General features: G+C 46.2%; 1 protein-coding gene across 6 annotated transcripts in view; it reads left to right on the top strand.

Annotated features, from left to right (window-relative positions):
* The window catches only part of rerea (arginine-glutamic acid dipeptide (RE) repeats a), a 252759-nt gene that overhangs the window by 91128 nt on the left and 135660 nt on the right, over positions 1-25971 (top strand). For all 6 annotated transcript variants that reach the window (XM_045207289.1, XM_045207290.1, XM_045207288.1 and 3 more), the window contains exon 3: positions 17836-17906. In XM_045207289.1, coding sequence (XP_045063224.1) covers positions 17836-17906 — 71 coding nt within the window. The remainder of the gene's footprint in view (positions 1-17835; positions 17907-25971) is intronic.

The raw sequence follows: 25971 nt of genomic DNA, 5'->3' as shown, positions 1-25971 counted from the left end.
CTCCTCCTCGCCCCTCTCCCTCCTCCCTCCGTCCCCCTCTCTTTACACATGCTGTCTGCCTGTTTCAGCCCCTCAGGTCACAGTAAAGCACCGATGGTAATGTTCATTCATGTTATCTTGTAAATGACTTCCACTGGAGCCAGAGGGAGAATGAGAGTAAAAAAAAAAAGAAATGTCTGGAAAGAAAGAAAGAAAGCGGGGTATCCGTGACAACGATAACCCTCCTACACCCCCCCTCCTCCTCTAGAATAGCTGATTGAGACTGCATGAGGTCAGGCCCCCCAGGTTACTGTGTGTTTGCTCCTCAGACAGACAAAGCCCTACTGTAGAGCCTGTACAAATGTCCTGCGTCGCTATTTGATATCTTTATTCCACCTCGCTGCAGCCCCATAGATAACACAACCGATCAATAACAGCTGTAGATAAAACACAACCGATCAATAACAACGCGACCAGATCAATAATAACGCGACCAGATCAATAACAACGCGACCAGATCAATAACAACGCGACAAGATCAATAACAACGCGACCAGATCAATAACAACGCGACCAGATCAATGACAACGCGACCAGATCAATGACAACGCGACCAGATCAATGACAACGCGACCAGATCAACGACAACGCGACCATAATCAATGACAACGCGACCAGATCAATGACAACGCGACCAGATCAACGACAACGCGACCAGATCAACGACAACGCGACCAGATCAACGACAACGCGACCAGATCAACGACAACGCGACCAGATCAACGACAACGCGACCAGATCAACGACAACGCGACCAGATCAATAACAACGCGACCAGATCAATAACAACACCCACACAATCAAGCGACCCTCAGGAAGAAAAGATAGAAGCTCCTCCCTCTTGTTTGCATGGCCTGCCTGGGTCATGTTTAGTAGGGCATGCTGTAGCAAAACTTTTTAAAACGGTGAAAGGATATGAGTGTTTCTTACTGGATAATAATACCTCCATGTTTCAGTTCATTTTCTTCTGTTTGGTGCCTTATGAACACAAGTTTGCTAGCTCCTCCTCGAATGCCTCCTACCTGAAAAAGACCACTGTTGTGTCCCAAATGGCACCCTGTTCCCTTCACAGTGCACTACTTTTGACCAGAGCCCTATGGGCCCTTACTATGTATGGAATAGGGTGCCATTTGGGGCCATGACATGTCTCCTCCTTCGTCAGTGCTTCCTCAATGCTAATGCTAAGTGTGCCGTGTCAGTGACTCTGAAATGCTAATGCTAACTGTCTGTCTGTCTGTCTGTCTGAGGCTTTTGTGTAATATGAAGGCAGGTTCAGAGAGGGCAAGGAGGTCCTCCCCCCTCTCTCTCTCTCTCTCTCTCTCTCTCTCTCTGTCTGTCTGTCTGTCTGTCTGTCTGTCTGTCTCTCTCTGTGTGTGTGTGTTAGCATGTCCTCTCCGCTCCCAAGGCTGTTCAGTCACTCATGTCAAAATGTTCAGTGTTGGGTAAAGGGCAGCGAGGCCATATCACTCTATGCACACACTGATTGGTTTTGGATCATTGCACGTCTACTATTTGAATCAATAGTGAAAAGTAGGGGGGGTGTAGGTGCCTGCCTTTGTTTGCATGTGCTGCGAGCCCTTTATCATTTATATTTTGCCAAGCAGAATCAATTCTGCTACCTTTGCTTACAACATTCAGATAAACCTCTTGATTTGTTTGCTTTACAAAGAGACCTGAAATAGAATAGGAATATTAGTTTAAGAGAGGTTTAAGGAGAGTTCGCTACTAGCTGGCTGGTTAACTGGTCTCCCCTGGTCTGTTACAGCCTAACCCCTGGTCTGTTACAGCCTAACCCCTGGTCTGTTACAGCCTAACCCCTGGTCTGTGTTACAGCCTAACCCCTGGTCTGTTACAGCCTAACCCCTGGTCTGTGTTACAGCCTAACCCCTGGTCTGTTACAGCCTAACCCCTGGTCTGTTACAGCCTAACCCCTGGTCTGTGTTACAGCCTAACCCCTGGTCTGTGTTACAGCCTAACCCCTGGTCTGTGTTACAGCCTAACCCCTGGTCTGTTACAGCCTAACCCCTGGTCTGTTACAGCCTAACCCCTGGTCTGTTACAGCCTAACCCCTGGTCTGTGTTACAGCCTAACCCCTGGTCTGTGTTACAGCCTAACCCCTGGTCTGTGTTACAGCCTAACCCCTGGTCTGTGTTACAGCCTAACCACTGGTCTGTGTTACAGCCTAACCCCTGGTCTGTGTTACAGCCTAACCCCTGGTCTGTGTTACAGCCTAACCCCTGGTCTGTGTTACAGCCTAACCCCCTGGTCTGTGTTACAGCCTAACCCCTGGTCTGTGTTACAGCCTAACCCCTGGTCTGTGTTACAGCCTAACCCCTGGTCTGTGTTACAGCCTAACCCCTGGTCTGTGTTACAGCCTAACCCCTGGTCTGTGTTACAGCCTAACCCCTGGTCTGTGTACAGCCTAACCCCCTGGTCTGTTACAGCCTAACCCCTGGTCTGTTACAGCCTAACCCCTGGTCTGTGTTACAGCCTAACCCCTGGTCTGTGTTACAGCCTAACCCCTGGTCTGTGTTACAGCCTAACCCCTGGTCTGTGTTACAGCCTAACCCCTGGTCTGTGTTACAGCCTAACCCCTGGTCTGTGTTACAGCCTATGTATGTATATATATATATATATATACACACACACAGTGGGGAGAACAAGTATTTGATACACTGCCGATTTTGCAGGTTTTCCTACTTACAAAGCATGTAGAGGTCTGTAATTTTAATCATAGGTACACTTCAACTGTGAGAGACGGAATCTAAAACAAAAATCCAGAAAATCACTGTATGATTTTAAAGTAATTAATTTGCATTTTATTGCATGACATAAGTATTTGATACATCAGAATAGCAGAACTTAATATTTGGTACAGAAACCTTTGTTTGCAATTACAGAGATCATACGTTTCCTGTAGGTCTTGACCAGGTTTGCACACACTGCAGCAGGGATTTTGGCCCACTCCTCCATACAGACCTTCTCCAGATCCTTCAGGTTTCAGGGCTGTCGCTGGGCAATACGGACTTTCAGCTCCCTCCAAAGATGTTCTATTGGGTTCAGGTCTGGAGACTGGCTAGGCCACTCCAGGACCTTGATGCTTCTTACGGAGCCACTCCTTAGTTGCCCTGGCTGTGTGTTTCGGGTCGTTGTCATGCTGGAAGACCCAGCCACGACCCATCTTCAATGCTCTTACTGAGGGAAGGAGGTTGTTGGCCAAGATCTCGCGATACATGGCCCCATCCATCCTCCCCCCAATACGGTGCAGTCGTCCTGTCCCCTTTGCAGAAAAGCATCCCCAAAGAATGATGTTTCCACCTCCATGCTTCACGGTTGGGATGGTGTTCTTGGGGTTGTACTCATCCTTCTTCTTCCTCCAAACACGGCGAGTGGAGTTTAGACCAAAAAGCTCTATTTTTGTCTCATCAGACCACATGACCTTCTCCCATTCCTCCTCTGGATCATCCAGATGGTCATTGGCAATCTTCAGACGAGCCTGGACATGCGCTGGCTTGAGCAGGGGGACCTTGCGTGCGCTGCAGGATTTTAATCCATGACGGCGTAGTGTGTTACTAATGGTTTTCTTTGAGACTGTGGTCCCAGCTCTCTTCAGGTCATTGACCAGGTCCTTCCGTGTAATTCTGGGCTGATCCCTCACCTTCCTCATGATCATTGATGCCCCACGAGGTGAGATCTTGCATGGAGCCCCAGACCGAGGGTGATTGACCGTCATCTTGAACTTCTTCCATTTTCTAATAATTTCGCCAACAGTTTTTGCCTTCTCACCAATCTGCTTGCCTATTGTCCTGTAGCCCATCCCAGCCTTGTGCAGGTTTAGAATTTTATCCCTGATGTCCTTACACAGCTCTCTGGTCTTGGCCATTGTGGAGAGGTTGGAGTCTGTTTGATTGAGTGTGTGGACAGGTGTCTTTTATACAGGTAACGAGTTCAAACAGGTGCAGTTAATACAGGTAATGAGTGGAGAACAGGAGGGCTTCTTAAAGAAAAACTAACAGGTCTGTGAGAGCCGGAATTCTTACTGGTTGGTAGGTGATCAAATACTTATGTCATGCAATAAAATGCAAATTAATTACTTAAAAATCATACAACGTGATTTTCTAGATTTTTGTTTTAGATTCCGTCTCTCACAGTTGAAGTGTACCTATGATAAAAAATTACAGACCTCTACATGCTTTGTAAGTAGGAAAATCGGCAGTGTATCAAATACTTGTTCTCCCCAATGTGTATATATATATATATATATATTTTTTTTTGTTGGTCATTTAGCAGACGCTCTTATCCAGAGCGACTTACAGGAGCAATTAGGGTTAAGTGCCTTGCTCAAGGGCACATCGACAGATTTTTTCACCTAGTCGGCTCGGGGATTAGAACCAGCGACCTTTCGGTTACTGGCACAACGCTCTTACCCACTAAGCTACCTGCCGCCCTATATATATAGTACCAGTCAAAAGTTTGGACACACCTACTCATTCAAGGGTTTTTCTTAATTTTTACTATTTTCTACACTGTAGAATAATAGTGAAGACATCAAAACTATGAAATAACACATATGGAATCATGTAGTAACCGAAAAAGTGTTAAACTAATCCAAATATATGTTATATTTGAGATTCTTCAAATAGCCACCGTTTGCCTTGATGACAGCTTTGCACACTCTTGGCATTCTCTCAACCGGCTTCACATGGAATGCTTTTCCAACAGTCTTGAAGGAGTTCCCACATATGCTGAGCACTTGTTGGCTGTTTTTCCTTCACTCTGCGGTCCGACTCATCCCAAACCATCTCAAATGGGTTGAGGTCGGGGGATTGTGGAGGCCAGGTCATCTGTTGCAGCACTCCATCACTCTCCTTCTTGGTCAAATAGCCCCTACACAGCCTGGAGGTGTGTTGGGTCATTGTCCTGTTGAAAAACAAATGATAGTCCCACTAAGCCCAAACTAGATGGGATGGTGTATCGCTGCAGAATGCTGTGGTAGCCATGCTGGTTAAGTGTGCCTTGAATTCTAAATAAATCAGACAGTGTCACCAGCAAAGCACCCTCACACCATAACACCTCCTCCTCCATGCTTCACGGTGGGAAATACACATGTGGAGATCATCCGTTCACCCACACCGCGTCTCACAAAGACACAGCGTTTGGAACCAAAAATCTCAAATTTGGACTCCAGACCAAAGGACAAGTTTCCACCGGTCTAATGTCGATTGCTCGTGTTTCTTGGCATAAGCAGGTCTCTTCTTATTGGTGTCCTTTAGTAGTGGTTTCTTTGCAGCAATTCAACCATGAAGGCCTGATTCACACAGTCCCCTCTGAAGAGTTGATGTGTCTGTTACTTGAACTCTGTGAAGCATTTATTTGGGCTGCAATTTCTGAGGCTGGTAACTCTAATGAACTTATCCTCTGCAGCAGAGGTAACTCTGGGTCTTCCATTCCTGTGGCGGTCCTCATGAGAGCCAGTTTCATCATAGCGCTTGATGGTTTGTGCGACTGCGCTTGAAGAAACTTTCAAAGTTCTTGAAATTTTCAGGATTGACTGACCTTCATTTCTTAAAGTAATAAAGGACTGTTGTTTTTCTTTGCTTATTTGAGCTGTTCTTGCCATAATATGGACTTGGTCTTTTACCAAATAGGGCTATCTTCTGTATACCTCCCCAAATATAAAATATATTTTGATTTGTTTAACAGTTTTTTGGTTACTACATGATTCCATATGTAGAAAATAGTAAAAATAAAGAAAAACCCTTGAATGAGTAGGTGTGTCCAAACATTTGACTGGTACTGTGTGTATATATATATATATATATATATATACACTGCTCAAAAAAATAAAGGGAACACTTAAACAACACAATGTAACTCCAAGTCAATCACACTTCTGTGAAATCAAACTGTCCACTTAGCAAGCAACACTGATTGACAATAAATTTCACATGCTGTTGTGCAAATAGAATAGACAACAGGTGGAAATTATAGGCAATTAGCAAGACACCCCCAATAAAGGACTGGTTTTGCAGGTGGTGACCACAGACCACTTCTCAGTTCCTATGCTTCCTGGCTGATGTTTTGGTCACTTTTGAATGCTGGCGGTACTTTCACTCTAGTGGTAGCATGAGACGGAGTCTACAACCCACACAAGTGGCTCAGGTAGTGCAGCTCATCCAGGATGGCACATCAATGCGAGCTGTGGCAAGAAGGTTTGCTGTGTCTGTTAGCGTAGTGTCCAGAGCATGGAGGCGCTACCAGGAGACAGGCCAGTACATCAGGAGACGTGGAGGAGGCCGTAGGAGGGCAACAACCCAGCAGCAGGACTGCTATCTCCGCCTTTGTGCAAGGAGGAGCAGGTGGAGCACTGCCAGAGCCCTGCAAAATGACCTCCAGCAGGCCACAAATGTGCATGTGTCTGCTCAAACGGTCAGAAACAGACTCCATGAGGGTGGTATGAGGGCCCGACGTCCACAGGTGGGGGTTGTGCTTACAGCCCAACACCGTGCAGGACGTTTGGCATTTGCCAGAGAACACCAAGATTGGCAAATTCGCCACTGGCGCCCTGTGCTCTTCACAGATGAAAGCAGGTTCACACTGAGCACGTGACAGAGTCACGAGTCAGGAGACGCCATGGAGAACGTTCTGCTGCCTGCAACATCCTCCAGCATGACCGGTTTGGCGGTGGGTCAGTCATGGTGTGGGGTGGCATTTCTTTGGGGGGCCGCACAGCCCTCCATGTGCTCGCCAGAGGTAGCCTGACTGCCATTAGGTACCGAGATGAGATCCTCAGACCCCTTGTGAGACCATATGCTGGTGCGGTTGGCCCTGGGTTCCTCCTAATGCAAGACAATGCTAGACCTCATGTGGCTGGAGTGTGTCAGCAGTTCCTGCAAGAGGAAGGCATTGATGCTATGGACTGGCCCGCCCATTCCCCAGACCTGAATCCAATTGAGCACATCTGGGACATCATGTATCGCTCCATCCACCAACGCCACGTTGCACCACAGACTGTCCAGGAGTTGGCGGATGCTTTAGTCCAGGTCTGGGAGGAGATCCCTCAGGAGACCATCCGCCACCTCATCAGGAGCATGCCCAGGCGTTGTAGGGAGGTCATACAGGCATGTGGAGGCCACACACACTACTGAGCCTCATTTTGACTTGTTTTAAGGACATTACATCAAAGTTGGATCAGCCTGTAGTGTGGTTTTCCACTTTAATTTTGAGGGTGACTCCAAATCCAGACCTCCATGGGTTGATCAATTTGATTTCCATTGATAATTTTTGTGTGATTTTGTTGTCAGCACATTCAACTATGTAAAGAAAAAAGTATTTAATAAGATTATTCATTCAGATCTAGGATGTGTTATTTTAGTGTTCCCTTTATTTTTTTGAGCAGTGTGTGTATGTGTATGTGTATATATACAGTCATGGCCAAAATTGTTGGCACCCCTGAAATTTTTCCAGAAAATGAAGTATTTCTCACAGAAAAGTATTGAAATTACACATGTTTTGCTATGCACATGTTTATTTCCTTTGTGTGTATTGGAATAACACAAAAAAAAACAGGAAAAAAGCAAATTTGACATAATTTCACACAAAACTAAAAAAATGGGCCGGACAAAGTTATTGGCACCCTTTCAAAATTGTGGATAAATAAGTTTGTTCCAAGCATGTGATGCTCCTTTAAACTCACCTGGGGCAAGTAACAGGTGTGGGCAATCTAAAAATCACACCTGAAAGCAGATAAAAAGGAGAGAAGTTGACTCAGTCTTTGCATTGTGTTTCTGTGTGTGCCACACTAAGCATGGAGAACAGAAAGAGGAAAAGAGAACTGTCTGAGGACTTGAGAACCAAAATTGTGGAAAAATATCAACAATCTCAAGGTTACAAGTCCATCTCCAGAGATCTAGATGTTCCTTTGTCCACAGTGCGCAACATGATCAAGAAGTTTGCAACCCATGGCACTGTAGCTAATCTCCCTGGACGTGGACGGAAGAGAAAAATTGATGAAAGGTTGCAACGCAGGATAGTCCGGATGGTGGATAAGCAGCCCCAAACAAGTTCCAAAGAAATTCAAGCTGTCCTGCAGGCTCAGGGTGCATCAGTGTCAGCGCGAACTATACGTCGAAATTTGAATGAAATGAAACGCTATGGCAGGAGACCCAGGAGGACCCCACTGCTGACACAGAGACATAAAAAAGCAAGACTACAGTTTGCCAAAATGTACATGAGTAAGCCAGATTCCTTCTGGGAGAACGTCTTATGGACAGATGAGACCAAGATAGAGCTTTTTGGTAAAGCACATCGTTCTACTGTTTACCGAAAATGTAATGAAGCCTTCAAAGAAAAGAACACAGTACCTACAGTCAAATATGGTGGAGGTTCAAATATGTTTTGGGGTTGTTTTGCTGCCTCTGGCACTGGGTGCCTTGACTGTGTGCAAGGCATCATGAAATCTGAGGATTACCAAAGGATTTTGGGTCGCAATGTAGGGCCCAGTGTCAGAAAGCTGGGTTTGCGTCCGAGATCATGGGTCTTCCAGCAGGACAATGACCCCAAACATACTTCAAAAAGCACCCAGAAATGGATGGCAACAAAGCGCTGGAGAGTTCTGAAGTGGCCAGCAATGAGTCCAGATCTTAATCCCATTGAACACCTGTGGAGAGATCTTAAAATTGCTGTTGGGAAAAGGCACCCATCCAATATGAGAGACCTGGAGCAGTTTGCAAAAGAAGAGTGGTCCAAAATTCCGGGTGAGAGGTGTAAGAAGCTTATTGATGGTTATAGGAAGCGACTGATTTCAGTTATTTTTTCCAAAGGGTGTGCAACTAAATATTAAGTTAAGGGTGCCAATCATTTTGTCCGGCCCATTTTTTGAGTTTTGTGTGAAATTATGTCAAATTTGCTTTTTTCCTGTTTTTTTTGTGTTATTCCAATACACACAAAGGAAATAAACATGTGCATAGCAAAACGTGTAATTTCAATACTTTTCTGTGAGAAATACTTCATTTTCTGGAAAAATTTCAGGGGTGCCAACAATTTTGGCCATGACTGTATATATATATATATATATAACAAAAGAAGTAGAAAATAGAAAATTAACAAATAATTAAAGAGCAACAATAAAATAACGGTAACGAGGCTATATACAGAGGGTACCGGTACAGAGTCAATGTGCGGAGGCCCAGGTTAGTCGAGGGGGGGGGTCAATGCAAATAGTCTGGGTAGCCATTTCATTAGCTGTTCAGGAGTCTTATGGCTTGGGGGTAGAAGCTGTTAAGAAGCCTTTTGGACCTAGACTTGGCGCTCCGGTACCGCTTGCCGTGCGGTAGCAGAGAGAACAGTCTATGACTAGGGTGGCTGGAGTCTTTGGCAATTTTTAGGGCCTTCCTCTGACACTGCCTGGTATAGAGGTCTTTGATGGCAGGAAACCTGGTTCAGTGATGTACTGGGCCGTACGCACTACCCTCTGTAGTGCCTTGCGGTCTGAGGCCGAGCAGTTGCCATACCAGGCGGTGATGTAACCAGTCAGGATGTTCTCAATGGTGCAGCTGTAGAACATTTTGAGGATCTGAGGACCCATGCCAAATATTTTCAGTCTCCTGAAGGGGAATAGGCATTGTTGTGCCCTCTTCACGACTCTCTTGGTGTTTGGACCATGATATTTAGTTGGTGAGTGGATACCAAGGAACTTGAAGCTCTCAACCTGCTCCACTATAGCCCCGTCGATGAGAATGGGGGTGTGCTCGGCCCTCCTTTTCCTGGAGTCCACGATCATCTCCTTTGTCTTGATCACGTTGAGGGAGAGGTTGTTATCCTGCCACCACACTGCCAGGTCTCTGACCACCTCCCTATAGGCTGTCTCATCGTTGTCGGTGATCAGCCCTACCACTGTTGTGTCGTCTTGCAAACTTAATGATGGTGTTGGAGTCGTGCCTGGCCATGCAGTCATGGGTGAACAGGGAGTACAGGAGGGGACAGAGCACGCAGAGCATGGCAGATGTGTTGTTACCTACCCTTACCACCTGGGGGCGGCCCGTCAGGAAGTCCAGGATCCAGTTGCAGAGGGAGGTGTTTAGTCCAAGGGTCCTTAGCTTAGTGATGAGTTTTGAGGGTACTATGGTGTTGAATGCTGAGCTGTAGTCAATTAATAGTATTCTCACGTAGGTGTTCCTTTTGTCCAGGTGGGAAAGGGCAGTGTGGAGTGCAGTAGAGATTGCGTCATCTGTGGATCTGTTGGGGTGGTATGCAAATTGGAGTGGGTCTAGGGTTTCTGAAATAATGGTGTTGATGTGAGCCATGACCAGCCTTTCAAAGCACTTCATGGCTACAGACATGAGTGCTACGGGGCGGTAGTCATTTAGGCAGGTTACCATGGTGTTCTTGGGCACAGCGACTATGGTCGTCTGCTTGAAACATAGGTATTACAGACTCTGCAGGGACATGTTGAAAATGTCAGTGAAGACACTTGCCAGTTGGTCAGCGCATACTCGGGGTACACATCCTGGTAATCCGTCTGGCCCTGCGGCCTTGTGAATGTTGACCTGTTTAAAGGTCTTACTCACATCTGCTACGGAGCGCGTGATCACACAGTCGTACGGAACAGCTGGTGCTCTCATGCATGTTTCAGTGTTGCTTGCCTCGAAGCGCACATAGAAGTGATTTAGCTCGTCTGGTAGGCTTGTGTCACTGGGCAGCTCGCGGCTGTGCTTCCCTTTTGTAGTCCATAATAGTTTGCAAGCCCTGCCTCATCATAATGTTATTATTTTTATTCAATTTTACTCATTTAGCAGATGCTCTTATCCAGAGCCTACAGACTTACAGTAGTGAGTGCATACATTTTCATAATTATTCGTACTGGTCCCCCATGGGAATCGAACCTGTCGTTGCTCTATCAACTGAGCCACATGGGACATCAAAATAGTTTTAACCTGCTTTTTTGCAATAATCACTGATCTGGCATTCAAGTCTGTATATGAAAATGTCATATCTCACACTGGCCAATAAAAATAAAAGTTTTGCCCATCTTAATCTTTGCTTTTTATTGGCCAGTCTGAGATATGGCTTTTTCTTTGCAACTCTGCCTCGAAGGTCAGCATATCGGAGTCGCCTCTTCACTGTTGACGTTGTGACTGGTGTTTTGCGGTTACTATTTAATGAAGCTGCCAGTTGAGGACCTGTGAAGCGTCTGTTTATCAAACTAGACACTAATGTATTTGTCCTCTTGCTCAGTTGTGCACCGGGGCCTCCCACTCCTCTTTTTATTCTGGTTAGAGACAGTTTGCGCTGTTCTGTGAATGGAGTAGTACACAGCGTTGTACGAGATCTTCAGTTTCTTTGCAATTTCTCACATGGAATAGCCTTCATTTCTCAGAACAAGAATAGACTGACGAGTTTCAGAAGAAAGTTCTTTGTTTCTGACCATTTTGAGCCTGTAATCGAACCCACAATTGCTGACGCTCCAGATACTCAATTAGTCTCAAGAAGGCCAGTTTTATTGCTTCTTTAATCAGCACAACAGTTTTCAGCTGTGCTAACATAATTGCAAAAGGGTTTTCTAATGATCAATTAGCCTTTTTAAAATGATAAACTTGGATTAGCAAACACAACATGCCATTGGAACACAGGACTGACTGATGGTTGCTGATAATGGGCCTCTGTACTCCTATATAGATATTCCATAAAAAATCAGCCATTTCCAGCTACAATAGCCATTTACAACATTAGCAATGTCTACACTGTATTTCTGATCAATTCTATGTTATTTGAACGTAAACTTTTTATTTTTTTTATCAAAATGCGTTTTTTTGGCAGAAATGCATTCTGGAACATGTGAACTTTCATGTGCCTTAATAACAAACGTGTATGCCATCTGTAAATACGAATAAAATTGTTAAATTACGAGCCTAGTTGGTTAAGCCACCTAAATAGACAGCAACCTTCCCACTAGCCATGATTGGTTGAGATAATGAGTGGGCTGGACATGCCGAGAAGGAGTTCGGATTGGTCTGCCATATAGCATGCTTCTGTCTATTTGAGCTGGTCAGTATGTGTAGGTAATCCTGTCGAACGCGTAAAAAAAAAAAAAAAAAAAATGTAGTGTGTAGTGGAGATGCATAAGTGTTGCTATGATAGCTGAAGAGATGGAGAAAACACCTGTCTCCGGATTACATCTTCAAACTAAGGGCAAACATGGCATCCGTGACAGGGAGACCCGTCCATCCATGCATGATGTATACGGGTAACATAGTCTAGCTAGCTACATTTTCAGATATTATACATTTCTAATTTTGACACAGTGGTTTCATTTACATTTACATTTTACATTTTAGTCATTTAGCAGACGCTCTTATCCAGAGTGACTTACAGTTAATGCATACATATTTATTTTTATTTTTCATACTGGCCCCCCGTGGGAATCGAACTCACAACCATGGCGTTGCAAACGCCATGCTCTACCAACTGAGCTACATCCCTGCCGGCCATTCCCTCCCCTACCCTGGACAACGCTGGGCCAATTGTGCGCTGCCCCATGGGTCTCCAGGTCGCGGCCGGCTACGACAGAGCCTGGATTTCAAGTTAAAGTGTACTGTTAGCTAGCTAGCTAACGTTAGCTGGCTAGCTAACGTTACGTGTATGATCTTATTATTCGTATCTCAGAGCCATTTGCTTGGCTAGTTATATCTTAATGTTAGCTACCTGACATTGAACCTGGTTGGTTTGCTACCTGACATTGAACCTGGTTGGTTTGCTACCTGCAGATTCATGCAGGGTAGTAACATCATGAGTTGAGATTATGGTTAATTGTTTACCTAGCTAGCTAGCTACATGTCTTAACAAAAGACTCCGCTATGCAAGTAACCATTTCGGGTGCGTTCGTAAATTCAGTCTGAGTATGCCAGAGCGCGGAATCATTTATTAATTTACGAATGCTTAACACCCGTTGAATATGGCCGGTGTCAGTAAACGTCGGCAAAAAAAGCGTAATTAAGTTGTTGCCAGCAGCACAGTTAGTCACCAACGCTCTGGATAACATGAAAACAGCCTAACCAGCTCTGCTAGGGTGAGTAAAATGGTCAGTGGGGTGTTCTCTCATTTAGCAGCGGTGGTTAGGCTGTTTTCATGTGATCCAGAGGTAAACAATGAACCATAATCCCAACTTTGTCTGGAAGTAGCTAGCCAATGTTAGCCAGTTAGCTTGGGCGCTTGAGTGCCGTTTTGAGGTCAGAACGCTCGGATCAACCCTGCTCATCGGCCAGAGTGTCCAGTGTGCGCTCTGTTGAGCATGACACACTCAAATCGCTGCTCCTGGCACCTATCAATCAATCAATCACATTTATTTATAAAGCCCTTTTTACATCAGCAGATGTCACAAAGTGCAATACAGAGACCCAGCCTAAAACCCCAAACAGCAAGCAATGCAGACCTACTATCATACCCTGTTCAAAGGCACTTAAATATTTTGTCTTGCCCATTCACACATACACAATCCATCTCTCAATTGTCTCAATGCTTAAACATTTTTCTTTAAACTGTCTCCTCCCCTTCATCTACACTGATTTGAAGTGGATTTAACAAGTGACATCAGTATGAAAAATGTATGCACTCACTTAACTGTAAGTGGCTCTGGATAAGAGCGTCTGCTAAATGACTAAAATGTAAATAAGGGATCATTGCGTTCACCTGGATTCACCTGGTCCGTCTGTTATAGAAAGAGCAGCTGTTTCCTAATGTTTTGTACACAAGTCAAGATAACAATATTTAACTTTTCTAAATACCTAGACCATTCACGGGCACACAAAGACTGGAAGTAGTTACGCGACATATCTAAGACTAGCGAATTAGATCGAGATTAACTTCTCGCTAGTCAGCTAGCTAACGTCAGCTAACCGGTGAAAAAACTAGGGGTAAACAAACAGTGACGTTAGTATAATGAGACAGATTTACTAGCTTTACTGTCAGTGTTAGCAGGTCAGTATAATGGCTAAGGCTGTACCCTACTCGGGGGTGTTGTCACGTTAAGCCACGCCTCGCTGTGTGTATCTGTACCGTATTTTACTATATACCTGTAGTGATGCCTGTTTGGATTATTTCTTTACCTTCTATAACAGTATTTCAATATTTTGATTTGTTAAATGCGATATGCAACTCCAGCGCGTGTAATGTTAGTTTTTATAGGTTACTCTGTTTGCTACTTGAGTCCTCTTTCTCCATCTCCTCCTGCCCCATGCCTCTAACCACACCAAGCCCTGCCCCATGCCTCTAACCACACCAAGCCCTGCCCCATGCCTCTAACCACACCAAGCCCTGCCCCGTGCCTCTAACCACACCAAGCCCTGCCCCATACACCAAGCCCTGCCCCATGCCTCTAACCACACCAAGCCCTGCCCCATGCCTCTAACCACACCAAGCCCTGCCCCATGCCTCTAACCACACCAAGCCCTGCCCCATGCCTCTAACCACACCAAGCCCTGCCCCATGCCTCTAACCACACCAAGCCCTGTCCCATGCCTCTAACCACACCAAGCCCTGTCCCATGCCTCTAACCACACCAAGCCCTGCCCCATGCCTCTAACCACACCAAGCCCTGCCCCATGCCTCTAACCACACCAAGCCCTGCCCCATGCCTCTAACCACACCAAGCCCTGCCCCATGCCTCTAACCACACCAAGCCCTGTCCCATGCCTCTAACCACACCAAGCCCTGCCCTGTCACTCAAGGAGAGAGCAGTTGCTCCACCGTTCACTCTGCATGGTCAGATGGATGCAACAAGATGCTGCTTTCCACAAGCGTTCTATAATGACATGTCGTTTTTGTGTCTTACTGCCTGCAAACTACTGTCTGCTAGTTGGTCTTTTCTTAGCAAGTTGTTGCTAAAATAAATTGCCCTAGCTGCTAATCGCTAGTTAGCTGGCTAGTTAGCTTACTAAATGTACTAAGCGTCAGAGCAAGCGTAGCTAGCTAGCCAGTACACCCTGGTACCAGTGCGGGTGCAGGCCTAGCTAAGCATGTTTGTTCATAGGTATCTTCTAAATCTGAGAGGAATGGGCGACACATGAATGTTAGCTAGCTACATGAAGTAAGAAAACATGTAATGTAACATCTACTTAGGATCACCTGGAAACACTGACCAATACTCTAGTTCCTACCCTGTCAAATTATTCCTCACTGACTTATTAATTTGTTGTTTTGTCAAATTAAAATGTTTTCTTGAACTGTTTTAAACAATCAGAATGAAGAAAGACCCATTTGAAGTCACTTACAATGTTTGTGTTGCCACCCTAGGGTCATGAACTACTCATAAAGCATATTTATAATTTATAACATTATTCAGAAACATAAAATACAGTCATACCGAGAGAGAAAAATACAAATATTGTGATATGATATTTTGTCCATACACTGTGGGTGGGACTTTGAGGGAAGATATCATGACATTAGCTTTTATAACCTTCAATCTGTTTTTGTTTTAGCGTATTTTGGACCAGAATGAGTCTCTCTTTCCCGCTACCTATTGTTGTCGCAGTGAGTGTTCAACATCTTCATCGAGTGTTTTCAGAAAGTGTCTGCAGACAATCGGCAAAAAGCAGTGGTAGCATAATGGTGTGCGAAATTAGGAGCTACATGAACGGTTCTCTGACCGATTCTGTTCCTTTCACCGAAAAGATCAGTTCAAAAAGAGCCGTTCGTTCGTTCGTTCGTTCGTTCGTTCGAACATCCCATCACTAGGCTACACTGACGAGTCACTTTAGCGGTCACTGGCAAGTCCGGACATGGGCTTCGAATCCTGGGAAAATACAGCCGATCTTTGGTTTACTGTCCCGATACGTTACCATGGACATAACTATATAGGAGATGGACTTTATTCAGTCAGTAAGACACCTTTTCCTTTACATCTTACTAGTCAACGCAAGCTATTCAGTCGTCAATCAAAAAAATCTAAAAATCATAATATGAATGTCCCAGAAAAAAAATTATTAGGCTAAGTGGATTTCAACTTATCGTTAACACTTACGTTACATGGGATGTGTAAATTCACTCACAAGGAGACGAAGAACAAGCACCATGGTCTCCCTCCGCCGTGAAAATAAATTTGACTGCAGCCAACCACAGTGCACAAAAAATAACACAAGTACCGAGAGGCGGGACAGACAGCAGACTGACAAACCAGCAGTGTCCCTGTCATCGCTCTCTTTTTGACTGACAGGCGTCTGTCCTATCACTAGAAGATGCATGTTGTTCATTCCAACGGGAGGACTTTTCTGACTAGCAAATTGAAACTTTTAAATGAAAAGAAGCCTCGTTCATTTATGAAGTGGTGCTTATGGAAAACACTGGTACCGGGGTAACATACACACACACACACACACACACGCACGCAGACGTGCCACGGGGGGTGAGAGAGAGGTGGGGGGAGGGGTTCACACACACCTGTGAACTTGAGTGGTAACTGGACATGTTTAATGGGGTGTAGGGAGGTGAGCAGGGTGGGGGAGATAAGAACTGTGTGTGTGTGTGTGTGTGTAAACCAGTATTAAACAGCCTTATAACACTGCCTCTCCGCTCTAAATGGAGTGGAACAATAGCACGATTTCCCCTTGAGGTTCTGTGTTTCTGCTGTTGGAAAGGCGACCAATAGCATGATTTCCCCTTGAGGTTCTGTGTTTCTGCTGTTGGAAAGGCGACCAATAGCATGATTTCCCCTTGAGGTTCTGTGTTTCTGCTGTTTGCTTTGTTGGAAAGGCGACCAATAGCACGATTTCCCCTTGAGGTTCTGTGTTTCTGCTGTTGGAAAGGCGACCAATAGCATGATTTCCCCTTGAGGTTCTGTGTTTCTGCTGTTTGCTCTGTTGGAAAGGCGACCAATAGCATGATTTCCCCTTGAGGTTCTGTGTTTCTGCTGTTTGCTTTGTTGGAAAGGCGACCAATAGCACGATTTCCCCTTGAGGTTCTGTGTTTCTGCTGTTGGAAAGGCGACCAATAGCACGATTTCCCCTTGAGGTTCTGTGTTTCTGCTGTTTGCTTTGTTGGAAAGGCGACCAATAGCATGATTTCCCCTTGAGGTTCTGTGTTTCTGCTGTTGGAAAGGCGACCAATAGCACGATTTCCCCTTGAGGTTCTGTGTTTCTGCTGTTGGAAAGGCGACCAATAGCACGATTTCCCCTTGAGGTTCTGTGTTTCTGCTGTTTGCTCTGTTGGAAAGGCGACCAATAGCACGATTTCCCCTTGAGGTTCTGTGTTTCTGCTGTTGGAAAGGCGACCAATAGCACGATTTCCCCTTGAGGTTCTGTGTTTCTGCTGTTTGCTTTGTTGGAAAGGCGACCAATAGCATGATTTCCCCTTGAGGTTCTGTGTTTCTGCTGTTTGCTCTGTTGGAAAGGCGACCTTGTCTCTGCGTCCCATTAGACACACTATTACCAATGTAGTGCACTTGTTCTGACCCAGGACCTGTAGTGCACCGTATAGGGATCAGGGTGCCATTTGGGTCACTACTCTTGTCCTGCTCCAAAAAAACGACTTCATCATATTACTCACATTCCAGTTGAATCTGACTGGAAGAGAAATTCTTCAGAGCGCTAACGCCTCCCAGATAATACTCTGTCTGCCTAGCATCCTTTACTCTAGATTAGTGTGTATTGTTGTGAACTTGTTAGGTATTACTGCACTGTTGGAGCTAGAAAAACACAAGCATTTCGCTACACCCGCAATAACATCTGCTAAACACGTGTATGTGACCAATAACATTTTATTTTTATTTCATCCTCTAACTCACGCGCTCTCTCTCTTTTTCAGATTGTGTATATATGGAGAGCCGCAGGCCCAACACTCCCTACTTCATATGTAGCATTCAGGATTTTAAACTGGTGAGTACTAGCCTTTTCCTTCCTCTGGTCCTATAACCCTGGTCCTATAACCCTGGCCCTATAACCCTGGCCCTATAACCCTGGCCCTATAACCCTGGCCCTATAACCCTGGCCCCGAGCTGGGCTCTAACCCTGGCCCTATAACCCTGGCCCCAAGCTGGGCTCTGGCCCCGAGCTGGGCTCTAACCCTGGCCCTATAACCCTGGCCCCGAGCTGGGCTCTAACCCTGGCCCTATAACCCTGGCCCCAAGCGGGGCTCTAACCCTGGCCCCGAGCTGGGCTCTAACCCTGGCCCTATAACCCTGGCCCCAAGCTGGGCTCTAACCCTGGCCCCGAGCTGGGTTCTAACCCTGGCCCCGAGCTGGGCTCTAACCCTGGCCCGAGCTGGGCTCTAACCCTGGCCCCGAGCTGGGCTCTAACCCTGGCCCCGAGCTGGGCTCTAACCCTGGCCCCGAGCTGGGCTCTAACCCTGGCCCCGAGCTGGGCTCTAACCCTGGCCCCGAGCTGGGCTCTAACCCTGGCCCCGAGGTGAGCTCTAACCCTGGCCCTGAGTCACCCCTAGCCTGCTCTTATCTGCAGGCCCCCACCACTGTTGTTCGAAGGCCTGGTGATAATGGCTCTTCAAACAGCTCTTTGATGTTATTATCGTTCGTATGTTTTGGGGAAACGCAGTCTGCCACTTTTCTTTGTTATATTGAAGGCAGATGGGAGGAAAGCATGTGGATGCAGAGCCATCTGTCACTGTGCAGGCTAAAGTTAAGTTGAATTGAATGGGGAACATCTGACTCCCTGTATAACAACGGTTGATTCTGTCTAACACGTTCCCAACCCTATTCTAATTAGGCTTGGGCGGTATACCGTATATACCGTATATACCGTATACCGGGGTATTTGGAAAAAGCCACGGGATGGTTTTTCAATAACGTCAAAATGATTTCTTTGAAGTTTTTCAATACATTTGAATATTTGTAGCAACTTTTTAAGTAAATACCTGCAGTCAACTTGTGCAATACGTTTGGAGATAAAGCAGATCGCGTTCTTCATTTCACCTGTCACATTATTTTACATTATGAAGCTTACCGTAGTTCCCCAGAACAGTTGAACCAGTCACGTGTTTGTTTGTAAATAGCACAACGGTAGACGGTGGGAGCTGGTGAGTCCATAGCGTTCTATATCTATCTGCGGCGCAAATTAGGTGATGAAGTTACACTTGTTTGCCATCAGATATCTTATAATGGCTTTCTGCTTTCTGCCAGAAGTCAGAGCTCTGGATGAGTTGTCTGTACAGCTGCCATTTTTCCCCCTTGTGCTTCCTACAAGCATTTTTATTCTCCTCCGTTCTTCTCCTCTCTGCTCCGTGTACAAATGCTGTTCTTCCTTCAGAAAAGCATGCATCACAACTTTGTTCATTTGCACAATCTCTCTTCTTCACTTGTGCTTGTAAATGTCCCCACTCACTGAAAATGGCATTGGGTAGCTACTAGCTATGCTTGTATAAACTTTGAGCTGGATTTGCCTGTCTTTGCAATTGGTTTATGTTCATTTTAGCTCGTTAGCATTTAGCTAACGTCTGTGATTTTGCTAATTTTGTTAGCATTGTGGTAATAGAGGCCCAGCGGGCATTTTCTGTTGTTGTTGCGTTTTAGCGCCCCCTTGTGTGCTATGCCAGTAATACCGTAAATCCCGGGATAAGAGAAGGACGGTATGACAATATGAAAGTCTGTATACAGCCCAAGCCTAATCTATTACATTTCTCTGGTGATATTTGGTATATTAACCCAATGTTCTCTCTAATATTGTGGTAATTTATGTTATAGTATGTACTGGACTTTAATGGTTTAGCAGACAGAGGAAACAGACAGGAGAACTCCTGGAGTTATTTTCCTGCCAAGTAGAATAGTGTAATGTTGATATTTATATGTGGATTGATGTTTATTTCTCAATTAGGCTACCTGGAAAATGTGTTGCTGTGTGAGGAGGCCTATAAAAAGCCATGGTGCTTGTATATATGATCATGTCTGTTGTTGCTAGCTGATTCCCAGAGATTGATCATGTTAAAAGATATAGGAGGCAATTGTCAGAGACTTTAATGGATTTAATGAAGAAGCCATTTAAAACATATTCGATTTTAAACTGCATCTTTTCACCTCCAAATTGGCTAAATTGCCATTTTTTGTGAAAGAGAAATGAGATGTTAATTTGCTGCTTTAAAAAGGGCTGGTTCCTCAGAGAGGGACTAAGGAGTATGCTTGCTTTGTTCTCTTGGCACACACCCAAAAAATAATAACTGCACGGTGCTGCCTGCACTGCAGCATGGTGTCCACTAAGGCTCTGCGGCATGGTGTCCCCTAAGGCTCTGCGGCATGGTGTCCACTAAGGCTCTGCGGCATGGTGTCCACTAAGGCTCTGCGGCATGGTGTCCACTAAGGCTCTGCGGCATGGTGTCCCCTAAGGCTCTGCGGCATGGTGTCCACTAAGGCTCTGCGGCATGGTGTCCACTAAGGCTCTGCGGCATGGTGTCCACTAAGGCTCTGCGGCATGGTGTCCACTAAGGCTCTGCGGCATGGTGTCCACTAAGGCTCTGCGGCATGGTGTCCACTAAGGCTCTGCGGCATGGTGTCCACTAAGGCTCTGCGGCATGGTGTCCACTAAGGCTCTGCGGCATGGTGTCCACTAAGGCTCTGCGGCATGGTGTCCACTAAGGCTCTGCGGCATGGTGTCCACTAAGGCTCTGCGGCATGGTGTCCACTAAGGCTCTGCGGCATGGTGTCCACTAAGGCTCTGCGGCATGGTGTCCACTAAGGCTCTGCGGCATGGTGTCCCCTTAGGCTCTGCGGCATGGTGTCCCCTAAGGCTCTGCGGCATGGTGTCCACTAAGGCTCTGCGGCATGGTGTCCACTAAGGCTCTGCGGCATGGTGTCCCCTAAGGCTCTGCGGCATGGTGTCCCCTAAGGCTCTGCGGCATGGTGTCCACTAAGGCTCTGCGGCATGGTGTCCACTAAGGCTCTGTAGCATGGTTTCCAGCCAGTGCTTGCTAGTGCCAGAGGTTTAAAACCCAGAGACTCCGTTGATGACAGAGAAGAAATGTCCAAATGAAGCACCATTTGAGATGTTACTACCCCCACTCATATCTGTATTAACATGAGGCGCCTCTCTCTCTGAGCTGTGAATGAGGGTCCCGGGAAGGAGGCCCCCAGGGAGGAAGCCGGGTGATGATGGGAGGTCACTGCTGGTGCCACATGCCTCAGGGAGGAAGAAGCAGTGTGTTTGTGTGAAGTGTGTGTGAGGTGTTGTGTGTGTGAGGTGTTCTGTATGAGGGGAGTGTGTGTGTCTAGAGCATCTCTTCCCTTTCTCTCTACCTATCTCTGGCTATCTCTGGCTATATCTGCCTATCTCTGCCTATATCTAGCTATCTCTGCCTATCTTTGGCTATCTCTGCCTATCTCTGGCTATCTAGCTATCTCTGCCTATCTCTGCCTATCTCTGCCTATCTCTGCCTTTCTCTGCCTATCTCTGCCTATCTCTGCCTATCTCTGCCTATCTCTGGCTATCTCTGCCTATCTCTGCCTATCTCTGCCTATCTCTCGAGCACTCCTCTCAATTCAATGGGCTTTATTGGCATGGGAAACGTATGTTAACATTGCCAAAGCAAGTGAAGTAGATAATAAACAAAAGGGAAATAAACAATCAGAAATGAACAGTAAACATTACACTAAAATAGTAGAGACATTTCAAATATTATATTATGACTATGTACAGTGTTGTAACTGTGCAAATAGTTGAAGTACGAAAGGGAAAATAAATAAGCAGATAAATATAGGTTGTATTTACAGTGGTCAATCTCTCTCCCCTCTCTTGCTTTCCCTATCTCGCCCCTTTCTCCTCTCTCTCTCCTGTAATTAATAAACAGCCATCTGCATGTGTGTGAGACCAGAGGCGCTGTACCAGCTGTCACCTTGTTCTCAGTACCCCTCTGCTCCAGCAGCTGTCTGACGCACAGCAACCTCCGTTAGTCCAACCGGCCAGCCAGCTCAGCTAGAAGCAACAAGCCAGTAACCTCTGTTAGTCCAACCAGCCAGCCAGCCCAGCTAGAAGCAACAAGCCAGTAACCTCCTTTAGTCCAACCGGCCAGCCAGCCCAGCTAGAAGCAACAAGCCAGTAACCTCCGTTAGTCCAACCAGCCAGCCAGCCCAGCTAGAAGCAACAAGCCAGTAACCTCCGTTAGTCCAACCAGCCAGCCCAGCTAAAAGCAACAAGCCAGTAACCTCTGTTAGTCCAACCAGCCAGCCAGCCCAGCTAGAAGCAACAAGCCAGTAACCTCCGTTAGTCCAACCAGCCAGCCAGCCCAGCTAGAAGCAACAAGCCAGTAACCTCCGTTAGTCCAACCAGCCAGCCCAGCTAAAAGCAACAAGCCAGTAACCTCTGTTAGTCCAACCAGCCAGCCAGCCCAGCTAGAAGCAACAAGCCAGTAACCTCCGTTAGTCCAGCCAGCCAGCCAGCTCAGCTAGAAGCAACAAGCCAGTAACCTCCGTTAGTCCAGCCAGCCAGCCAGCCAGCCCAGCTAGAAGCAACAAGCCAGTAACCTCCGTTAGTCCAGCCAGCCAGCCAGCCAGCCCAGCTAGAAGCAACAAGCCAGTAACCTCCGTTAGTCCAGCCAGCCAGCCAGCCCAGCTAAAAGCAACAAGCCAGTAACCTCCGTTAGTCCAACCGGCCAGCCAGCCAGCCCAGCTAGAAGCAACAAGCCAGTAACCTCCGTTAGTCCAGCCAGCCAGCCAGCCAGCCCAGCTAGAAGCAACAAGCCAGTAACCTCCGTTAGTCCAGCCAGCCAGCCAGCCAGCCCAGCTAGAAGCAACAAGCCAGTAACCTCCGTTAGTCCAGCCAGCCAGCCAGCCCAGCTAAAAGCAACAAGCCAGTAACCTCCGTTAGTCCAACCGGCCAGCCAGCCCAGCTAAAAGCAACAAGCCATAAAGATATATTATACACACCCTCGCTGCCACTTGGCATTTAAATGCCATCATAATTCTGCTGCAGCAGTCTCTTTAAACTCCTCTCAGTGTTTACCCACTTCTCACCTTTTAAATACTAGATGAAATACTAGCCCTGTAGATTTTCCAGACGGGGAGACTCCGTGAGAGAGGGAGGGAGAGAGAGACAGACTGCGAGAGTTCTCTGCAGTCTAAAATGGCGGCGTGGACAGGCAGCCAACCTGTTCAAACAGAAGTGATGGACTAGGGAACGAGGGGACAGAGGCTGTGATCAATAAACTGTCACTTTTATGATGTGGTGGTGACATTGAGGCAGGTATAACTACCTTATTTTACAGACAGGACCTCTCACACTCCTCTTCCAACTACCCTTTGTTACAGACAGGACCACACATTAAATCATTCACTTTCACCTGGAGCGGAGCCTGCAGGCATAAGCCTGCTCCTCCGTCCTCTCTCCTCCGTCCTCTTTCTCTCCTCCGTCCTCTTTCTCTCCGTCCTCTTTCTCTCCGTCCTCTTTCTCTCCGTTCTCTCGCCCGCGTGTGAAGTCGTCTCAGACGTGTGTCCATGTGCCGCCCGCTGCCCAAATATTAATGATGGCTGCCTCACGACTCATCTCCAGTCCCAGCATGCCTTGGGGTATAGATTTATCAGCATGGCGCCAGACAGTGGTGGTGTGCATGTTTCGTGGCATTCACGCTGTGAAAGTGACGGCATCCCGGTAAATGATCATGTCCACTCTCACACTACTGTCTTAAAGCTATAAAGAGGTATTCACCTTTTAGATGAGAATATGCATTACATGGCCAAAAGTATGTGGACCCCCCCCCCCCCCAAGACATGTGGTAAAGCTATAAATCAATCAAATGTATTTATACATCTATTTTTTACATCAGCAGATGTCACAAAATGCTTCTACAGAAACCCAGCCTAAAACCCAATTTGATTGATTAAAGCTATAAAGATGTATTCACCTTTAGATGAGAATATATGTATTAAAGCTATAAATAGGTATTCACCTTTAGATGAGAAGGGCATTAAAGTAATCTATGAATACTCTTAGCCCAGGGGGTTAGCTAGCACTGCTATTCTCCTCCACATTCCTCAGAGTATATTAACAATATTCTGTATAAATATTAACAGTATTATTCCTTAACAGTATTATACCTTATCCCGACTGGTCCATATAGATCAAAGCACAGTCTTTTAAAAACTGATTATTTCAGTTAATCTACTGCTAAAAACCTAAGGAAGGACATCAAACTGCAAGTCAAGCATTTGGCTTCTTTATATGGAGTTGACTGATGTAGGGCAGAGCTCACCTTGTTTCTGCAGAACAGGGCAGAGCTCACCTTGTTTCTGCAGAACAGGTCAGAGCTCACCTTGTTTCTGCAGAACAGGGCAGAGCTCACCTTGTTTCTGCAGAACAGGGCAGAGCTCACCTTGTTTCTGCAGAACAGGGCAGAGCTCACCTTGTTTCTGCAGAACTGAAGAAGTGATTTGTGTTAGCTGTGTTGTTGGCCAGCTCCTCTGAACAACAGTGTCCTGAAGAGTGAGCACATCTTCTATGCCAGGTGAAATCGCGCCTCATTAGCTCATTGTTATAGATGTATCCAAATAAATGACTCTAGAAAACAGCTTATGCAAATGCAGCTACTTTGCTGTTATTCTGGCTGCACTGTTTGACGTGACTGTAAGTTAGCCGTAGTTGGCTAGCTAGCAAGCAAGCGATAAGAACGTTGCCAGCCAGTATGGCAATGGAACATTTAGAACGAACGATAGATACAGAACAAAAAGACTGAACAACTGGGTCGCGTCTCTAGCAACCGAACCGTTAGAAGAATGACCAGCCGGCTTGAGTAGCAACCTTAGATTTGTGTCGGGATTATATCTTGTGGAAGGATGAAATAGTTTGAATAAATTAATCAAAATAACGTTTTTAATGAAAATAGGTCAATAATTATTTGAATATGTTGGTAACCCGTTGTATAAAAGTGATAATGCCCTCGAAGCCGGTATTTGGTGGATATATTGGCATGATTTGCCACACACAATACCCCACAATGACAAATAAAAAACAGGTTTTTAGAAATGTTAGCAAATTTGATTACAAATAAAAAACGTATCACTTTTAAGTAAGTATTCAGACACTTTACTCAGTACTTTTTTGAAGAATCTTTGGCAGCAATTACAGCCTTGTCTTCTTGTGTATGACGCTACAAGCTTGGCACACCTGTATTTGGGGGAGTTTCTCCCATTCTTCTCTGCAGATCCTCTCAAGCTCTGTCAGGTTGGATGGGGAGCGACAGGTATTTTCTGGTCTCCAAAAATGTTCGATCGGGTTCAAGTCCGGGCTCTGGCTGGGCCACTCAAGGACATTCAGAGACTTGTCCCGAAGCCACTCCTGCATTGTCTTGGCTGTGTGCTTCGGGTCGTTGTCCTGTTGGAAGGTGAACCTTCGCCCCAGTCTGAGGTCCTGAGCGTTCTGGAGCAGGTTTATTTACTTATATATTTTTTTCACCCCTTTTTCTCCACGATTTTGGTCGTCTCATCGCTGCAACTCCCCAATGGACACGGGAGGTGACGGTCGAGTCACGCGTCCTCTGAAACATGACCCGCCTTTTAACACCCACCCTCTTAACCTGGAAGCCAGCCGCACCAATGTGCCAGCCGCACCTAACTGACGACCAAGGTTAGCCTGCAGGTGCCCGGCCCGCCACAAGGAGTCGCCAGAACGCGATGAGACAAGTAAAGCCCACCCCGGCCAAACCCTCCCCTAACCAGGACGATGCAATGGGCCAATTGTGCGCCGTCCTATAAGACTCACAATCATGGCCGGTTGTGATACGGCCCGGGATCGCACCCGGGTCTGTAGTGACGCCTCTTTATTTCGACAAAGGACTGCTGAGCTCTGGGTCGACCAAAGCTTGCGTTAGACAAACACACTCCATCACAGCATCGCCATGCTGATCTGAGACAGAACAGCTCGACTCATTCAACCTTGGAAAGGCTACAATCTCACACACAGCTCAGATTCTACAAAGAGGGACTTTTAAGGGAAATGATGAAGTACAACCGTT

The sequence above is a fragment of the Coregonus clupeaformis genome, chromosome 24, assembly GCF_020615455.1.
Source record: "Coregonus clupeaformis isolate EN_2021a chromosome 24, ASM2061545v1, whole genome shotgun sequence".
Taxonomy (NCBI): Eukaryota; Metazoa; Chordata; class Actinopteri; order Salmoniformes; family Salmonidae; genus Coregonus; species Coregonus clupeaformis.
The sequence above is the reverse complement of the archived record's forward strand: the minus strand, read 5'-3'. Positions and strand labels throughout refer to the sequence as shown.